At 42.4% G+C, this 19,910-nt stretch overlaps 1 protein-coding gene across 3 annotated transcripts; it reads left to right on the plus strand.

Moving 5' to 3' along the window:
• The first annotated feature begins 396 nt into the window (after positions 1-396).
• Positions 397-19,318, plus strand: LOC112250258 (zinc finger MYM-type protein 3-like). 3 transcript variants are annotated; one of them, XM_024420245.2, is made up of 25 exons: positions 397-507; positions 1,120-1,930; positions 6,246-6,313; positions 6,396-6,456; positions 6,573-6,957; positions 7,099-7,279; positions 8,054-8,266; positions 8,357-8,507; positions 8,603-8,715; positions 9,342-9,428; positions 9,576-9,726; positions 9,859-10,031; positions 10,337-10,511; positions 10,716-10,765; positions 10,962-11,118; positions 11,335-11,450; positions 12,394-12,565; positions 12,651-12,827; positions 12,937-13,037; positions 14,485-14,632; positions 14,807-14,946; positions 15,127-15,232; positions 15,325-15,582; positions 17,286-17,400; positions 18,620-19,318. In XM_024420245.2, the coding sequence occupies exons 2-25, from the start codon at positions 1,129-1,131 to the stop codon at positions 18,804-18,806; spliced, it is 4,287 nt and encodes a 1,428-aa protein (XP_024276013.1). In that variant the 5' UTR covers positions 397-507; positions 1,120-1,128; the 3' UTR covers positions 18,807-19,318. The 3 variants fall into 3 exon arrangements, with proteins under 3 accessions (XP_024276013.1, XP_024276014.1, XP_042165129.1); XM_024420246.2 differs by having other exon boundaries at positions 12,651-12,800; XM_042309195.1 differs by having other exon boundaries at positions 12,394-12,541.
• The last annotated feature ends 592 nt before the right edge of the window (positions 19,319-19,910 follow it).

Genomic DNA, 19,910 nt, shown 5'->3' on the forward strand with positions numbered 1-19,910 from the left:
CCGCTCCAGCCTTTACCATGAGCCCGTTCTCCCCAATTAAGGTGCCACCAACCTCCTGTGATCTGGTTGGCAAGCATGTAAACGGTTTGTGTCTGGAGTGCATGGTTAATGAAATGGTGAAGCATGTGCTGTTGTATTGTAAGTACGTGGAAGAAAGACAAAGATTGATAAGAATAATTGAGGTTGGAGGGGGGTTGGAAGGGATTTGGGTGATGGGGGAGGGTTTGCTAGAAGTTAGTAGGGCTCTTTATTATTTTCTTAGTAGTACAGGAATAGGTATTATTTAATTGTAATGTATGTTTTCTTTTATTCTAAAGGCTGTGACCTATGATTGACCACACACTCCAGTACAGTAGGTGGCGGCATGCACCTCTAACGTTTGTTTTCAGGCCGCCATAGTAGAAGAAGTTGTAGCTTGAAACTAGCCAATAAGGCACGCACGCTAGACTGCAGTTTGGTGGCGCTTGTATGCAACATTTTAGCTACAGTAACATTTAATATTTTCAGGTAAATTCACTCTATATTGTTGAAGGCTATAATTATTTGTTTAATCATCATTATTAGTATCTTGTAATAAACTTACTATATTGTAATTAGCCAGCTAGTGAATTAGTTTGATGGCCAGATTGCGTAAGGAAACGTTAGGTTCGTAACGTTAGCAGATAGCTAGCTTAAAATAGGCTAACTTTAGCCAGTACCGGTCTCTTTGCAGAGTCATAAACATACGCCTCTCTTGCGAGTAGCAAGCTATGTCTACCGTATTGCTAGTATTGAGATGCATTATGTGTAGAAAATAATGGGCTAACATGTAGCTAGATAGATTTCCAGATAGCCAGCTTGCTAACTAGCATTCTAAATGACAGAAATGGAGACGCCGCCAGGTGAGGCGCGCCAAAAGGCAGCAACATTGATATGGGTGGAACTAGCTACTAGCGAACTTTAGTTAGCAAATGTACTTAGGTAAGTAGATGCATTCACTGGTGGGACCTCATTGTCTAGAATAGAGGAGCCACAATAAACTACTTATGGCTGTAATTTTATCCAGCGACCACCACATTTGATTGACATGACATCTGAGACCTGAAATCAAACCATTGTGTTTTTGTTTTCTTTATGTAGGTGCAGAGTATGGAACCCTCAGGGCATCCAGAAACCTCTGGCTCTTTTCAGATGGCCACTGAGAATGTGCACCTAGACCTTCTATCCACACAGACTGATATGGACATGTTTTCTGGGCACGCCGATATGGGCCTGCTGCCTGCTCAGACTGATGTAGACCTACAGACTGATATGAAGGTGACCTGCTCACAGGGAACAGAGGGACAAAGTGGGCAGCAGCAGCAGAACCTTGATGAGCTGACAACCTTTCTCACCCAATCTGAAAGAGAGAGGCAGAAAACTCAGGACAGCCTGAGCATCCTGGGGGACCCAGACTCATTGGAACTGTCCAAAGCCCAGGTGGAGGAGTTTTACAGCCGCACAGTCGTTCCCGGGCCCTCAGACCTTCCCGAACCTTCAGGCCCAGCTACAGGCCTCAGTCAGGATGAGTGGAGCGGGCAGGGCCACACAGAAGCCTGGCCAGAAATGGGCGCTGAGCCAGGGACAGACAGGCTGGAGGTCACAGAGGGAACTCAGACTTTAACTGGGACACTGTTGCCAGAGACTGGAGAGGAGCGAATGGACATAGTACTAGAAGATCCCTCTGCACCTTCTCAAGATGACGTTGATCCAAATATGCCTTCTATAGTCAGCGTAGAGGGTTCACACTCTGAGGATGGTCCAGGCAAAGAGGAAGCCTTATCATTCTTTGGATTGGTGCCAAAGGTAGAAGACACAGGCACAGCAGACAAAAAGAATGAGCGAGAACAACCAGTGAGGGGCAGTATGTCCCCACTATCATCCTGGGCCCAGCCATTGACACCAGGTGAAGGTATGTGTACTAGTAAGGAACTTTTGTTTGTAGGATCTTTCTCCTTCCTAGTACTTTATTATCTCTTGTCTCAATGTGACACACAGAAGTCTCAGCGCCACAGAAATAGTTGGATAATTAGAAAGTAAAATGTAAAACTTCATTTAGGTTACATTACATGTTTTTGAGAAATAATTTGCAATCTCTTCTTCAAATAGCCATCACAGTTCACATACAGCTTGCATATCTACAGTGGGGCAAAAAGGTATTGTCAGCCACCAATTGTGCAAGTTCTCCCACCTAAAAAGATCAGGCCTGTAATTTTCATCATAGGTACACTTCAACTATGACAGAAAAAATGAGAGAGAAAAAATCCAGAAAATCACATTGTAGGATTTTTTTATGAATTTATTTGCAAATTATGGTGGAAAATAAGTATTTGGTCACCTACAAACAAGCAAGATTTCTGGCTCTCACAGACCTGTAATTTCTTCTTTAAGAGGCTCCTCTGTCCTCCACTTGTTACCTGTATTAATGGCACCTGTTTGAACTTGTTATCAGTATAAAAGACACCTGTCCACAACCTCAAACAGTCACACTCCAAACTCCACTATGGCCAAGACCAAAGAGCTGTCAAAGGACACCAGAAACAAAATTGTAGACCTGCACCAGGCTGGGAAGACTGAATCTGCAATAGGTAAGCATCTTGGTTTGAAGAAATCAACTGTGGGAGCAATTATTAGGAAATGGAAGACATACAAGACCACTGATAATCTCCCTCGATCTTGGGCTCCACGCAAGATCTCACCCCGTGGGGTCAAAATGATCACAAGAACGGTGAGCAAAAATCCCAGAACCACACGGGGGGACCTAGTAAATGACCTGCAGAGAGCTGGGACCAAAGTAACAAAGCCTACCATCAGCAAGGGCATTGAAGATGAAACGTGGCTGTCTTTCAGCATGACAATGATCCCAAACACACCGTCCGGGTAACGAAGGAGTGGCTTCGTAAGAAGCATTTCAAGGTCCTGGAGTGGCCTAGCCAGTCTCCAGATCTCACCCACATAGAAATACTTTGGAGGGAGTTGAAAGTCCGTGTTGCCCAGCAACAGCCCCAAAACATCACTGCTCTAGAGATCTGCATGGAGGAATGGGCCAAAATACCAGCAAGTGTGTGAAAACCTTGTGAAGACTTACATAAAATGTTTGACCTCTGTCATTCTAGAAGAAAAAGAAACACACACCTATTAAGACGAGGTGCTGGCTAGCGGAGTAGAAACTTGAAAATAAAAGAGAGCCGCACACTCTAGGAGCTCAGATGCAAAAATGTAATACCAACGTTTCGACAGCCAAGCTGTCTTCATCAGGGTATAATCACAAACACTGCGGGATGACTCGTTTATATAGTGTCAAAAGACACCGGTGTCTGTAATCATGGCCAGGAGTGGCCTAATATCATTGGTTAATAATCAAATATTAAAATGTCATACAAACAAATGGATAGCATACGATCATAGATTAATTTGACTATACAAGTTTACAAACAATTACAATGGTAGTCACAATAATCACAAGAATGGCTTCAGATCAAAGTCTACGTTGAGACCGAAGGGCGCAAGGGTCTTTAAATTAAAGATCCAGGCAGCCCCTCGTTTTAACAATAAATTATCAAGGTCACCCCCTCTCCTAGGGAGGGTGACATGTTTGATGCCAATATAACGCAGAGACGAAATCGAGTGGCCTGCCTCCAAGAAGTGGGCCACAACTGGATAAGTCAAGTTTTTACACCTAATGGTGCTACGATGCTCTGAGATACGTACTTTTAATTCGCGCTTTGTTTTACCCACAATTTTTACCACAAGGACAAGTTATAAGATAAATAACTGCCTTAGTGGAGCACGTAATAACACCTTTTATTGGGATCGATTTCCCTGTTTGTGGGTGTTTGAAGGATCTACATTTATAAGTGCCATTGCATTGAGCACAGCCATTACATTTGTAATTTCCATCCAGTAGGGGCGCAAATAGACGTTGTTCAGGAATATCTTGGGGTGGTAAATCAGAGTTTACCAATTGGTCTCTGAGATTTCTGCCCCGCGAGAATACGACCAAGGGAAGGTCCGAAAACACATTACCGAGACTATCATCGGATTTTAGGATGTGTCAATGTTTGAACAATTCCCTTAATTTGTTCAGAGCACTTTGAATAGCGGGTAGTTAGAACGCAAGAATGCGTCTCTGCGAGACTGACCTTGAAAAAGGTCATGTCTCGTTTTGTTTTGAATTTTCTCAATGGCAATATTAATCTGATCATTCTTGTAGCCCCTCTCCTTGAACTTTCTTTGCGTCTCAGCCATATTTCTGTCGAAATCGGATGGTTTTTTGCAAATTCTTTTGATTCGACAGAATTGTCTGTAGGGCAAACTATTTTTCAAGGGAAGTGGGTGACAACTATCAGCCCTCAACAAACTGTTACGATCAGTAGGCTTCCTGTAAAGATCAGTGTATAGAACATTATCTTCACACAAGATCAGAAGATCAAGAAAACTGATTTGACGTATCAGATTGCATAGTAAATCTCAGATGCTCAGAACAGGAGTTAAGAAAAGCATGGAACGCCTGGAGCTGTTTTGCATCACTCCTCCATAGAACAAAAATATCATCAATATACCGTTTCCAAATAATAATGTTAGGCAAGAAAACATTTTTGAGAGGATTGAAAATAGACTGTTTCTCCATGTAACCCACATACAAATTAGCATAGTTAGAGTTAGGAGCCATGGGGGATCCCATAGCAGTACCTTTCGTCTGAATAAAGAAATCATTTAGAAACATGAAATAGTTATGCGTGAGTACTATTTCAGCCAATGTTACAATGCATGCACTGGAAGGTAGTTCATTAGGGTCACGTTGCAGAAGAAAATGTTCCATAGCTTCAATACCGCCCTCGTGTGGAATATTAGTGTGGAATGACTCAACATCAAAAGTAACTAACAAGGTATTCTCAGGGAGAGGATCAAGAGATTCAATGATAGAGATCATACTGCTGGTGTCCTTTACAAAGGAGGGGAGCTGTTCTGCGAGTGGTCTAATAAAAAAGTCAACAAAAGTAGATAGAGGGGCCGTTACTGCACCAATGCCCGCTACAATAGGGTGCCCTGGAGGTTGTGTAACATTCTTGTGTAATTTCGGCAAAGTATAGAAAGTGGCAATTTTAGGGTGTTGAATAACCAAAAAAGAACATGCTTTTTTGGCTATCTGACCAGAACTTAAATACCCATCTAGGGACAGACAAGATAGTATTCTGAAATTGGGAAGTGGGGTCACTTCTGAGTTTCTTGTAAAAGGTGTTGTCAAGCAGCTGTCTATGACACTCATGTACATAAGCTGTCCTATCCATGAGTACAACCGACCCACCCTTATCAGCAGGACGAATAAGGACTGACGTATCAGATTGTAAATCAAGCAAAGCTTGTTTTTCATTCTTGGGTAAATTATGGAAAGATTTGGATCCCTGTTTATTCTTAAGAAGTCAACATTTTCCACAAGTCTGCAATATGTCTCGATAGAGTGATTGCGATTGGCTGGAGGTATAAAATAACTCTTGCTTCTAAAAGGAGTCTGAGTATGTGCAGGAGAGCAACCTACTGGTTCAATAGAAGTGTCAGAATTAGGGGAGCTAAGGTATTCCCTTAAACAGATGTTTCTAAACTTAAACATGTCTACCTTAACATCAAAATCGTTGCACTGAGTAGTAGGCACAAAAGATAACCCTTTATTAAGCAAAGAGACATGGGCAGGGCTCTATCTTGCTTGATAAATTAAAGACACTCAGCCCCGTGGGTTCTGGGACCGTGTGAACGGTCTCCTCTACCTCTGATAGTTGTTTCTTCTTACTCCGTCGGGTGCATCTCGTCTGCGCGTGCCTGCGGCCTCCTCCGCCCTTCCGTCCGTCCAGTCTCTCGTTGAATAAAAAAACTACCACTGGAAGCCGATGAGGCGCTGGTTGTGGAGCGTTGGTCAGACAAGGGTGGATAGGGGTCAAGGGTCATTGCCAACAAAGGGTATATAACAAAGTATTGAGAAACTTTTGTTATTGACCAAATACTTATTTTCCACCATAATTTGCAAATTCATTAAAAATCCTACAATGTGATTTAATGGATTTTTTTTCTCATTTTGTCTGTCATAGTTGAAGTGTACCTACCTATGATAAATTACAGGCCTCATCTTTTTAAGTGTGAGAACTTGGACAATTGGTGGCTGACTAAATACTTTTTTGCCCCACTGTATGTCATGAACAGCCTTTAGTTACTGATGATTGTGTTTGTTTCAGCTGAGGAACAAACTGAAACTGAAGTCGCCATTGAGGATCCAAAAGTTTCTCAAAGTGGTCAAACCACGGTACAAAAACTACTTCCCATTCATTGCAGACATTTTCTTTAAAAGTAAGTGAATTAACCTCATTTACTCTGATTTATTGTAGGGGAGGAAGAGAGGCCGCCCTCGTCGTGGAGATGTGAGGAAAAACGTTACGTCTGATGGAGGTTTAACATCACTACTTCACAAGCTGCTTATGTTTAGTCTCAATAACTCATTATGTATGACTATTTGTCTATTTATGATTATCATGCTGCCCTAAATGCATTGTATCCTTCTGCAGACCAGCTAACAGACAGCGACTCTGACGATACAGCTGACGATCCGAGGGACACAGACTTTGACCCTGCACGGTCAGGCCTCCGACGCTCCACCAGGGCCTCCCAAAGGAGCCACAACACCCTGTCCCCCCGGCTCATTGCTCCCAAGCCGCCTTGCCCTGCCTCTACCCCTGGGTACACCCAGAGGTCTGGAGGACCCCCTCCACCCCGGCTGCCACCCCCTCGCCAGCCTACCAGAGTCCTCTGTGCCAACTGCAGTGGAATGCTGCAGAGCGGACAGACAGCCTACCAGCGCAGGGGTCAGCCTCAGCTCTTCTGCAGCTCCACCTGCCTTAACTCCTTTGGCAAGAAAGCCCCCAAGAAAAAGCCCTGTGCTTTCTGTAAAAGGTAAGCTTCTCAATAGATATTCAATGAATGTATTTTTAGCTTCTCTTTCCGGTAAGTACAGTGCATCCATAACCAGTTTCACAGTAAAGTAAGTGTAAACCTTGTACATTGTTTTGATCTCAACAAAATTTATCTTTTTAGGGACATGGGGAATAGTAAGGACACCATGCTTGCACAGGTTGGCCAGTCACAATCCTTCCAAGAATTCTGCAACAACACTTGTCTTTCCCTATATGAGTCCCGGCTGGAGAAGGGTCCGAAACAGCCCCCCAAACCAAGTACCCCTGGCCAAAGATGCAGTGTGTGCAACCACATGCGTGAGGTACCAAAGCTTTGACCATAACATTTTGAATGATCTGCTCCCAGCCGATTGGCTTCATGTTGAACACATTAGTGGCAGGGAGTTTCAGTAGGAGGGAACTCCAGTAGACAATAGGATGATGATTTAACACAGGATGACTACACTTCCACACTGCCTTTGATTTGAAAATGCAGTAGGTTTTTTTTGTGTGTACATTATATTGAACCATACTTTATTGAAGCTATTCTAAAGACTGCAGCTTCTACTCTTGCAACAATTTATCGAAAAGCTGGCACCAGCCTTACCTATTCTGGTTTGTTTCCCCCCACCATCTGTTAGTCATTTGAAAATTAGTACAATAAAATGTATTCAAAATAAGTAAGCACTTTTTAATGCCAAGCGCTGCAAAACCACACAATGATGTGATTATGGTATACATTCTTTAAAGTTGACCACCTGTGTTGATGTTGATTTGTCAAACCATGGGCTTTTCCCAGAAGTGACAAAGAATGCCTAAACACATTTCACTGTCTTCGTGTTGATAATTTCACAATTGAAAACTGACTTGTATGTTTCTAACTAGATGTACTGCATGCTGTGATTATAGAGGAGGAAAATCTGTCATTTGTGCTGCTGTGGGTCTTCGTATGCTATGAGCATGCACCAGAATAAATTACAGCCAGCTACAAGATTTTGGTGGACTGATGTAAACACCAAGGGAAGTGATATTTTAAGTTAGATTTGATTGAAATGATCTCTGAGCCTGTCCTACATTTCTACCCTCTCCTGCCTCAGATCAACCATGAGGTAACCATGGGCAATGTGATTCACCTCATGTGCAGTGATGCCTGTTTCAACCGTTTCCGGGCCACCAAGGGCCTGAAGACCAGCTGCTGTGACACCTGTGGTACCTACATCAACACCTTCACCTCCCGGCCTGAGTACCTAGTGCACGAGGGCCAACAGAGGAGGTTCTGTAACTCCTCCTGTCTCAGACTCTATAAGATGGTGGGTGGAGGAATGTACTATAGGCATATTTCTACCTGAAAATGATATGGTGTTGATCTCAATGGCTGCTGTATTGTCTTTTGATTTCAGAAAAACACTAAGGTGCTCTCGTGCCAGTGGTGTAGGACTCTGTGTAAGATCTTTGACATGCTGTCTATGGTGGATCAGTATGGCATGACCAAACACTTCTGTTCTTTGTGCTGTATCGCTTCACATAAAGTGAAAACTTCTGGGGACACAGGTACATTCTACTCTCCTTGGCTTGTTTACACAATCTGAATGGTGTGATGTCTGCCTGAATTAGTCTTCATTATTACTAATCTGCTTCTTTTCCAGTTCCCAGTGACGCTTGCAGTTTCTGCAAAAGAAGCCCCTCTGAACCGTACTACTGTAAAGCAAATGAGACCATTTACGTCTTCTGTAGCCCTAGCTGTTGGAGCACATTTCAGGTGGGATAGCCCCATACCCTAAATAGAGTTGAGACAAAATAAGTCTACAGATGCATCATCCAGTGTTTAGTCATGTCTTCTCTAAGTATGTTTTTTTGCATTAAAACATGTCTGCCAGATGCTTATACAACATTTTGTTATTTTATGTGGATTTGTTTTAAACGTACATTTTTTTATGCCTCAGTTGTTCAAATAAAAAAAATCATTCAAAGGAGATTTTTGCTGAAGGATTCTGAAAGTGATTAAAAAAGGAACGGCTAATATTTACAGTGTGATGTACAGGCTTGGCCGTAGGTGCCTGTAAACAGAAAAATGCTTGTTAAAATGCACACCAAGCGGCTGCAGTGGGGCGCTCCTCCTCACTTCTGGAGCCCATTAAAATAAAAGCTCATCTTAAAGCGCTTTCATGTGGAGAGGGTCACCTTTTGAAAGCTTTCACCTTTATTCTACCTAAAAACCTATGAATTAGGGCTTGTTTTGTTCTTGTGAAACCTCTGAGCGATTCTTGAGTGTGTCTTTGATACTAGTCCTGTGATGTTGTTTTGTTTGCCTTGGCTAAAATGCGTTGCTGCTCATTTTCTTGTTTATTCCCCAATTTAACAAATATGCTCACTGCTTCTTCACAGCGCAACAGTCCCAATGGAGCCCTCTACTTCAACTGTGTCTCCTGTCATAACATGTTCAATGGGAAACCAGAAATCTTAGATTGGCAGGTAATTCCTTGTACATACGTGTTTATTAATTTACCAGTCTCAACATTGTGGCAAAAATGTGTCTTACAGCTGGTTTAGTGAGAACTTATTTTATCAAGACTACTCAAATAAAAAGTACATGCACCATTCTATTTCATTTGCTTTCAGGACTCAATATATCAGTTTTGCTGTAAGGAGTGCTGTGAGGACTACAAGCGCCTGAATGGTGTGGTTTCTGTGTGTGAGCACTGCAAGCAAGAGAAACCTCTGCATGAGAAGATGAAGTTCTCTGGGGTGGAGAAGGCGTTCTGCAGTGACGGTTAGGATAATGCATGCGTTTCTGTGTGCATTTTTAGATTTAATAGATTGTTGATTTACATGGAAACACTTTCCTATGTGTCTAGGCAGAGGCTTATAAGTGTTTTGTCTCTTATTTTATTTTTTTACCAAGGTTGCATACTACTATACAAGCAAGACTTTGCTAAACACCTGGGCCTGTGCTGTATAACTTGTACATACTGTTCTCAGACCTGCTCACGGGCGGTCACAGAGGAACAGGATGGCAACACGTGGGACTTCTGCAGCGAAGATTGTAAAAGCAAATACTTCCTGTGGTCCCTGAAAGTATGTCTAATCAATCACAATGCCATATAACTGGCCCTGATAAGTTTTAAATGCCTGCTTGTACACGGGCTGCATTCAGTTCACTCTGTCACTGTACATAGTACATTTTGTATGTGGTATTCTAGACTTGATATAGGAATGGTAGCTTCGGAATGCAAACTGTCAGAATATGTTCATGCATGGAAAAAAATGAATCAGAAGAATATGCATGATATGCGATCAAATTGTGTGAGCAGTGTCCTCTTTTAACATGCTACAGTGTGTGCTGTATGTATGGGTGTTCTGAGCCGTGTCTGTTCTCCTAGGAAGCAAAGTGCCATGAATGCAAGCGTCAGGGGCAGCTCCTGGAGACTATCCACTGGAGGGGAGAGATCAAACACTACTGTGACGAGCCGTGCCTCCTGCTCTTCTACAGCCAACAGAACCAGCCCAACCTCGACACCAAGCAGGGGCCTGAGAGCCTGCTCAACAGTGCTACATGTACACAAACGCATGCACACACACACACACACACACACACGCGCACTATTTTTCATGAACCCAATCCATACATGGGAAGGATTTTTATAAGCACACTTTGTAATTGTCTGGTGTTACAGTGAATGCCTTTGTGAAATTGTAAACTTGTGTTCGTCTCTCTCAGTAATAGGCTATTAAAATTCTATATGTTTACTGGGCTTACAGGTAATTCCCCAGATTCTATGCCTCCCCCTGCTGCGACAAAGACAAGTGAAGTAAGTGTGCTTTTTGACTCGATGCTCCAAAGGGTGGGTGGGGGGATACCACCGAAAGAGAACTAAATGCATTTAATCATGGCTTTCACCACCACACATTTATTGTGCTTGAAAAAAAAACGTGGCTTAATTTCAGTCAAATCTGAGCGACCATCCCAATTCTGATATATTTTTTTAAATGTTTCTGTTATTTTAGGCCACAGGAAGAGTACTGACTAGGGCTGTAGCCAAGCCTGCTCCTCCCGTCACTCCACCTATCTCCCAAAGGAACAAATCCTCCATGTGTAAACCCATGATGACTACTACCGGTGTCACATGTAAACCTGAGATGAAGTCCCAGAGTTCCCAGACAGGTAATGGTTACTGTAAACCCATGTCTCTCTCTATGGGACTCGCTGATTTAGTCTTCTACTGTATAGTGTAATATTGTATAGTATAATATTATACTCTTTATACAAAATATCCCTATTCATATATTGAGAGCATTTTTTGTTAAATCAGGCCTACAACGATTATCATTAGCAATGGCAAAAACACAACTTCATGGTTTTCCTGTGTGTCTGTTTCAGATGATTTCTTGCTGTCTCCACCTGTGATGTTGCCGGTCCCTGTGCCTGTGTTTGTTCCTGTGCCATTGAACATGTATTGTCAATACACTCCCATAACAATGGCCCTGCCTCTGCCGGTGAGTTGGTTTTGTCTAGGTCTTGTTGAGTATTGTGCAAAATTGAATCTAGGATTATCGTCATTCATTTAGAGTCTAGACAGGAGTAACTCTTAGTATCCACCCAAATTTGTTCGATATGGATGCCTGCAGACTAGTGCTGAGCGATTTGAGGTCGGTTCAGTTTCTGTTTGATTATTAACATATAATCATGGGTTTCAATTATTATCATTTTAAAAACATTAAATGCACTATGCATTGTGTGTTCAGTGCTGTAACACAATAAAAAAAACAATTAAGTCCCATGATGGTAGTGACTTCCCATTACTGAGTATCACTTATTAACAATTTATTCACATTACTTTAATAAAATATTTCAGTTGTGTATATTACAATTGTTTTATTTGATGACCTTATTTTTAAAAAATCTCATCTCTGTAGAGCTGCTGCCTATGCTGTCTGACAATCACTATTTAAGTAGTTCTTCAAAGTAAATTACTTTTATGACTGCTGAATACCAACTATCAATCACTTAGATAATGTATGTGCACGTTGAGATACCTCATGAAGCAACTGCTCTCGGGCTCCCATTCTTCTCTCTTTTATGTAGCAAGCGTAAAAGAGAAACAGACCGGCCAAGTAGGCGCGTAATGGATTGTAGTCAACGTTTTCTGCGCTAAACTATGTAGAATATTGGCCTGTTGGAAACTACAACTCCCTACGGTATTGCACAGTTTGGGCTTGGATCTGATTTATCTCTAGAGGAACTGTGATCAGAGCTCACACGCACAAAAAATAACTAACTGGAATTCTAATCATTTAATTGAGTCGGCCAATTAGTTGTTTAAAAACCAAAAAATAAATGCAATTTCTGTTAATCGCTCAGCAATACTGCAATAGTGTATAGTTCTCTAGGGTGACTGCCCTATTTGTCTGCTTATTGTTTTGCTCCTTGTTCTCTTAGCTCCCAGTCCCCATGTTCCTACCTGTCACTCTGGATCATATCGATAAGCTTGTGGAATATATAAAAGAGCTGAAACTCCAGATCCCGTCTGATCCACTGGAGGCTGACATTCTGGCCATGGCAGACATGATAGCAGAGGAGAGTAAAGGCAAGGGCTCCTCTGATCTGTCTGGTAATGCTCCTGCACTTACTCTTCTTAGTCAACTCTCTATTGCTCTTCTATATACAATTGTAACTTTATGATTGTTTATCTTTAGATCTGGACAGTGATCAGAAAGCAGGCCCGTTGCCGAGGGACTACAGCTTATTTGAGTCTTCATCCCAAGATGACATCCTCTCCATGGCTGTCAATATGGATGATGTACTGACTGAGCCAGGTCAAGACCCAGTAGATGAGCTCACCAAAGGCAGGTTAAACCTTCATGATATGAAAGGTATAATTTGCTTTGCAGTCTGCGATGTGTAAACTTTCACTGTAATTTCACACACACACTCAACAACGGGGATGTCTGAGATATATATTTTGTCATTTGTGCTCTGTAGCTTCCCTGGACCTGAACCCCAATGTTGATTTTCTCTTTGACTGTGGGATGCCGCCACATGCTACTTCACCAGAGCAGAGCTCCAACGTCGCTGTTCAGAAGGTATAATTAAACACAGCCTAAAACAGCAGTGCATTCTGTTTGCTTTGACTGTCCTATAGGCAGGACTTTGATTATCCTCTCCCTAATTGACAAACCTTTAGTTTTGGCAGTCTTTTATGGACCTGACTTTGACTAGTGTCAGAAAAGAGTTGACTCTCGACTTATGTGAGAGAGACACAGGAATCACATGGTATGCTGGAAATCTGAAAATAGCTGGCACAAACATGACAAATGACTTGGTGTCAGACTTACCGGAGACCAGAGGTCATGTTCTACATTCATAGACAGGTGCAACAGGGTCCCAAAGGTGAAATGGTTGTTGAAAAGCAAATCTATCCCTAGCGGCAGGCAGGAATGATCCCAAACACGCGGCTCATGTAACAGTCACCAAACCTGCAAGATGGACTGCTCACCAATGGACAGTGTCTTCAGAAATTTAAGAGTATTTGACATATTTACTGAAAAATGTTGACTTACTATTTCTCTGGTTTTGGTGGTCTAAGAGACCACCACATGATCGTTGCAAATGTTGAATAATTGATTAGGTACCATTTATTAGGGACACCACCCCGTTCACGAAAAGGGTTCGCTCCTACAGATAGTGAGTCACGTGGCTGTGGCTTAATAAATAAAGCAGGCATTGAGGCATTCAGTTAGTGTTCGATTGAAAACGAGTGACCAAAGCGGCTTTTGCGTGGTATGATTGTCGGTGCCATGCGCGCAGGTTCCAGTGTCAGAAAAGGCCGGCCTCCTGAGCTTTTCACGCACGACAGTGTCTAGGGTTTACTGAGAATTTCGCATCAAACAAAAAACATCCAGTCAGTGGCAGTCCTGTGGGGAAAACAACTTGTTGATGAGACAGGTCGAAGGAGAATGGCTAGAATCGTGCAAGCTAACAGGTGGGCCACAAACAGGCAAATAACATCGCAGTACAACAGTGGTGTGCAGAACGGCATCTCAGAACGCACAACTCGTCAATCCTTGTCATGGATGGGCTATTGCAACAGATGACCACACAGGGTTCCACTCCTATCAGCTAAAAACAAGAAGCGGCGGCTCCAGTAGGCACATGATCAGCCTGGTCAGACCAATCCCGTTTTCTGGTGTCATGCTGATGGCAGTCAGATTTGGCAAAAGCAGCATGGTACCAGGCAAGATGGGGCTCATGGACTCAACGGTATAGGCTGGTTGTGTAATGGTATGAGGAATGTTTTCCTGGCACACGTTAGGTCTCTTGATACCAATTGATCAACGTTTCCATGCCCCAAAGAATTCAGACTGTTATGGAGGCAAAGGGGTGTACGACCCGATACTAAATGAGTGTACCTAATAAACTGGACTCTGAATGTATGTAATGATGCACTCTGAGGAAAATATAAAGAACTACAGTAATTATCCCTTAACGGGTCTTAACAGTGCTATGTCTAATATAGGCTTTGTGCCACAGGGTCCCAAGCGTCAGGCCATGCCAGAGATGACCTTACATGATCCCCTGGACAGTCAGCCTCTTGGTGCTGGCTTGAACAGCTCCCTTGGGGTCAAAGCCTGGAGGGCATGGTCCCAAAGCAAGCACTCAGACGCTGATGACAGAAAACGTAAGATGTTTCAGCTGTAGTCTGAAAGCTGAGTTAATAGATATCTCTTAACTGGTAGATAGCTCTTTGATGGCTCTCCTATGAGTTTGATTGATCTCCTATGAATAAAATGGGCGGTAACGTTTCAATGTAATCCTGACGATAGCACCCTTTTTAAATGTTTCTCCTATACAGAGAAACCATTAGACCTTCTGTTGAGTAGTCCTGAGGAACTGAACCATGGCCTGTCACAGTTTGTCCAAGACATTGTTCATCCCAGAGGACCGTGCTACAAGCCTGACAGCATATTTTACCTATGTCTTGGTATTCAACAGGTCAGTCCCAGTGTTTCAGTCAGGTAGTTCATCTATGCAACTTGTCTAAATACCCTTATTCAAATCTTAAGTAATTACATTTTTTTAGAAAAGGTGATTGTTTATTTAGCAATGTCAATTTTGTTTATACATTGTGTTCAACCAACACATTTGTTCGCAATTGTCTTGTCTATTTTCCAGTATCTCCTCGAAAACAACCGGATGGTGAATATATTCACAGACCAGTTATATGTCACCTTTGCCCAGGAGCTGAATAAGATTGTCAACAAATGGCTGCCATCTAACGGTGGGTTCATAATAACATTCCTATTTATTTTTCACACATTGTGTATGTGTTGTATTTGGGGTGTATGTAATGTATTTGTGTGTGGGATGCAGGTGGTCTCGTGTCTCGTGTCCTGGAGGAGCACCTGTGGGAGTGTAAACAGCTGGGTGTGTACTCACCCTTCGTCCTGCTCAACACCCTCATGTTCTTCAACACCAAGTCCTTTGGCCTGACCACCGTGGAGCAGCACCTCCAGCTCTCCTTCGCTACAGTCACGCGCCAGGCCAAGAGGAGGTCTACACCACATGGCATGGTCAAGTCATCTAGTGTCTGCTACCACCCAAAATCACATCTCAAGAGAACCAGCAAAGGTGAGTTTACAATTAGTGTGGTTTCTGTGTATTATTTTGGTCTAAGAAGCCTAGTGAATGAGAAGTGTCAGTATGCTTCGTAGCCCATTGAAAGATAGGCTAGTTGTCATTCCCAGTAACCGCTGAGACATCGAGTTCCTTTGGACCGTGACCCTAATCTGGGGGGGAGCAGGTCACCTATCTTGAGTTGTGCCACCTTTCAGCTGAATTCCAAGGGGCTGACCAGGGCTAGGGTATGGAGGCATTTTACACAAACTGCAACTAGCTCAAATGTAATCTTTGAGTACACAAGTATAGTTTAGAGTTATGAGGTCCAGTTGAGTGGTAAGAATGTTGGCTATTTTCCAAAACATCCTCAATGTGCTGTACATATAATTTGGATGTATTCCTGACCAATGTGTGGTAGACTCATTTGCTTTTATCTGCTGAGGAATGATATGGGATTGCATTTTGTCTTTAAAGTAACTCTTAGAACCTAGGTTTGTTCTTATCCTTATTACTAAAGTGTGTTTTTAAAGTGCAATTAGATGATGGGTAATTTCCGTAGGGAGAGACCACCACTCCTTAACATAGTGCTGCTGACCCCAAAGAGCTTCCACTGAAGCTAAATGAGTAAAAACAGTTGAACTGTTAAAACCCTCTGTATTGCATTGGCTTCCACCAATCAAATAACATGCTGCTAATGAGTTGGACTGCCTGCAAGATAACACTGCAATGTCTGTGAAATTGGCCTGGTGCCAGTTGTTTATTTAAAACACAGGCTTGCCTAGACCCACACCTCTATTCTCCTCAGTGTTTTTATGTTTACTGGCATGTTCTGACTGAAACATATTCACGTGTTTTAACAGGTTTATTTTGAACTCGGCCCGACCATCATTATCTGCATATCTGTGTCACTAGCTAGATTCCTCAGTGGCTTTGTAGGTCAGTTTGAAATTGATCCATTTGGCACTACTTTTGCGGTTTTATGCTGATGGACAAAATACTAATTAAAAAAAGCTTTTAGTGACATTCTGTCACCTGTTGACAGTTGTGTTCTATGGGTGCTTGTCTTAAATATTACAAATATGTGAGGCAGCTGTTGATGTAGGAGAAGGATGTTGGTCTCTCCCCCCCCGGTTGGTTCAGTCATACTGCTATTTTCAGTGTGTCTGACAGCTATTTATACCACAGAATGGAGTTCTTTTTGAAGAGCTGCTCTCAGCATAGGAGGTGTATGATGGTAGAACACTGTGGTATGTGTCTTAGAACACTGTTTGCCAAGGGAAAACCAGGAAGCTTAAAGTAGCTGTGTAACATGATACTAGAGAATCTGACTGAAAGTCTCTAACGTCTCTAGCTGCACAATAAATAAAGCCCATAATAAAGTAAAGTCCATACATCAACGTTGAATAAATCGTGTGTGTTTCTGACCTTAGGCAAATTCAAGACATTAAAGTACCCTGGTCTTTGTAGGAAAGACCTTGTCCAGTGCAAAATAATATTCATTTTATTAACCTTTTTATAAGTATGACAGTGACATGGTTTTATAAAAAACATAGTTATTTTCATCAGAAACCTCAACACTGATCCCCGTAACTGTCCGGACATCCTCTTCATCAGTTTAACATAGCCCTAACTGTAACTGAAGCTAATTGTTAAACTAAAGGCCCAGGGGTCAGACCGTGAAGTGAGCCTGTACTCTGTTCTGTTCACACACACAGAGGTCGGCTTGGGAAAGAGGAAACGAGATGAGCCTTCTGAGCTGGAGCAACAAGAGAACCGGATGAACCCTCTCAGATGCCCCGTCAAATTCTTTGAGTTCTACCTCTCCAAATGGTAAGTAATGTGGACTGTCCAGGTATGCAAACCAGGGTTTAAAATGCCAGTTAAAGGCCTTGGACTGTCCCTGGCTGTCAAAGATTTGGAATTTGTTTGATTCATTGACTCCGATGTTCCCTCTAAGCTGCGGGTGGCCACGCACCACCTCCAGGACTGACGTGCAGAAGAAATGAGACTGTTATTGAATCAACGTTATATGCAACAAAACCTAAAAATTCTAATTTTGCAAGATTGAGTCTGATTTTGTTGTAGGCAGAGCCAGAGCGCAAAGGAGTAAAATTATATTGCAGGTTAGCCCACGAGTGTTTTTTCTATCACCCGGGAGTGAATGCGCTTTTCAGATCAGCACAGAGCTGTGTATGTGTGCATTTGTTGATATTATTTGCAAGTTAGTGAGTTATTAGCCCAGTTCTAGATAAGTGTAGGTCAGCACAAAACATGTAGGCTTAGGCTATACTTCAAGCTGTCTATGAAAAGTCAGTCAGGTAAAAAGCTTATGTCATAATTAGTGACAGTGTTTTATTTTGAGACCGGCTTGAATATGCAAATAAGCCAATTGTCTAATTCTCTGTATGGTAATAATAATGAATTGTATTTTGTAAAGTGGTTTCTTGCATCATACTATGCAGTTTAGTCACCTATTTGGCCCATGGTGTTACAGACCAAGTAAAAAATCATTAATGTCAAGCCCTTCATAATATATTATTTTGTCTCATGCAATCAGAGCACTGCATTGAACACCACATATACTGTATTGTAGAAATCAAAAGCCTGGGCATGGACTCTACCATGTGAAAATATGGGATTTTTGCCAGTGGTTTTGTTAGTAGGCCTACATTATGATCAAATACTGTAAGTGGTACAGCCTATTTTATTTAACTAGGAAAGTCAGTTAAGAACAAATTCTTATTTTCAATGACTGCCTAGGGGTAGAACGACAGATTTTTTTCCTTGTCAAGCTTGGGGATTCGATCTTGCAACCTTCCGGTTACTAGTCCAACGCTCTAACCACTAGGCTACCTGCCGCCTCAGTGTTCACTGTAAACGTGCAGGAAGTTGCACAAAATTCTCACAACGTTCAAGTTTCCGCTCACAAGACCTAAAAATTTGCTCGGTGCCCCAAAATCTTAGAGGGAACATTGTTTGGAATGAATAAATAAAACAAAGTTCTTATTTTTTAGATTCACATATGGTGTCTGTCTTTGTGTTCTTACAGCTCTGATGGTGTGCGGAGCAGCTGCAATGCATTCTACCTGCAGCCGGAGGGCACATGTATGGCCGAGAGTTCTCGCTGGTACTCTGATGTCCCCATGGACAAGGGCAGGCTGGGAATTATGCTCAACAGGATCCTGGCTGTCAAGGATGTCTATGATGAGCACCCAGCACAGGAAGACATGGACTGACAGCCGCACTGAAAGATTGCACAACAAGTTTATATAGTGTACATTGCTAACATGGAAGCCGCTAGCACAAGGGATGACAACCATAACTACAATGCATTTTTGTTCCATGTTTTTTTTCTAATTCACCCCTACACAAATAGTTCAGTGAGCATTTCCCCCATAGAATTACCATTATACACTGAGTGCACAAAACATTAGGAACAACTTCCTAATATTCAGTTGCACCCCTCCCCCACCGTTGTCCCCAGAACCGCCTCAAATTGTCTGGGCATGGACTCTACAAGGTGTCGAAAGCGTTCCACAGCTGGCCCATGTTGACGCCAATGCTTCCCACAGTTGTCAAGTTGGCTGGATGTCTTTGGCTGGTGAACCATTCTTGGTACACAAGGAAAACTGTTGAGTGTGAAAAACCCAGCAGCGTTGCAGTTCTTGACACACTCAAACCGGTGCACCTGGCACCTACTAAAATAACCTGTTCAAAGGCACATCAATCTTTTGTCTTGCCCATTCACCACCAGAATGTCTCAAGGCTTACAAATCCTTCTTTAACCTGTCTCCTCCCCTTCATCTTCACTGATTGAAGTGAATTTAACAGGTGAAATCTGTAAGGGATCATAGCTTTCACCTGGTCAGTCTATTTTATGGAAAGAACAGGTGTTCCTAAAGTTTTGTACAATTAGTGTATGTACAGAACCTTAATAGGACTGTAGTATACCACCATCAGTTCAGGTAATCTATTTTGAATGCCCAAGTACATTGGGCACTGTCAACGACAACTAGTTGAGACTTCATGTCTGTTCATACATTTGTTTTTTATGAAGTGTACAGAACAGCTGTATTATAGAAGTAGTCCACAAATCCATTTAATTGACACTACATTTCACCCCCAACGCCAGCCTCGATTTTGTTTCATTCAAAGGCTTAATGTTCAGATAGTGATGATATTTACGTGTTCGTTATTTAGCAGACGCTCTTATCTAGAGTGGCTTTACAGTAGTGAGTGCATACGTTCGTCTTACTTTTTTTTGTACTGGTCACTGGTGGGAATCGAACCCACAACCCTGGTGTTGCAAGCTTCATATTCTACCAACTGAGCCACACAGG

The sequence above is a fragment of the Oncorhynchus tshawytscha genome, linkage group LG30, assembly GCF_018296145.1.
Source record: "Oncorhynchus tshawytscha isolate Ot180627B linkage group LG30, Otsh_v2.0, whole genome shotgun sequence".
Classification (NCBI taxonomy): Eukaryota; Metazoa; Chordata; class Actinopteri; order Salmoniformes; family Salmonidae; genus Oncorhynchus; species Oncorhynchus tshawytscha.

Bases quoted from the DNA above. Each gene is read 5' to 3' on its own strand.
- LOC112250258 (XM_024420245.2), top strand. From the start codon at position 1,129: ATGGAACCCTCAGGGCATCCAGAAACCTCTGGCTCTTTTCAGATGGCC. The intron at 1,931-6,245 runs GTATGTGTACTA...TGTTTGTTTCAG, and splicing joins GCCATTGACACCAGGTGAAG to CTGAGGAACAAACTGAAACT. The intron at 14,947-15,126 runs GTCAGTCCCAGT...TCTATTTTCCAG, and splicing joins TATGTCTTGGTATTCAACAG to TATCTCCTCGAAAACAACCG.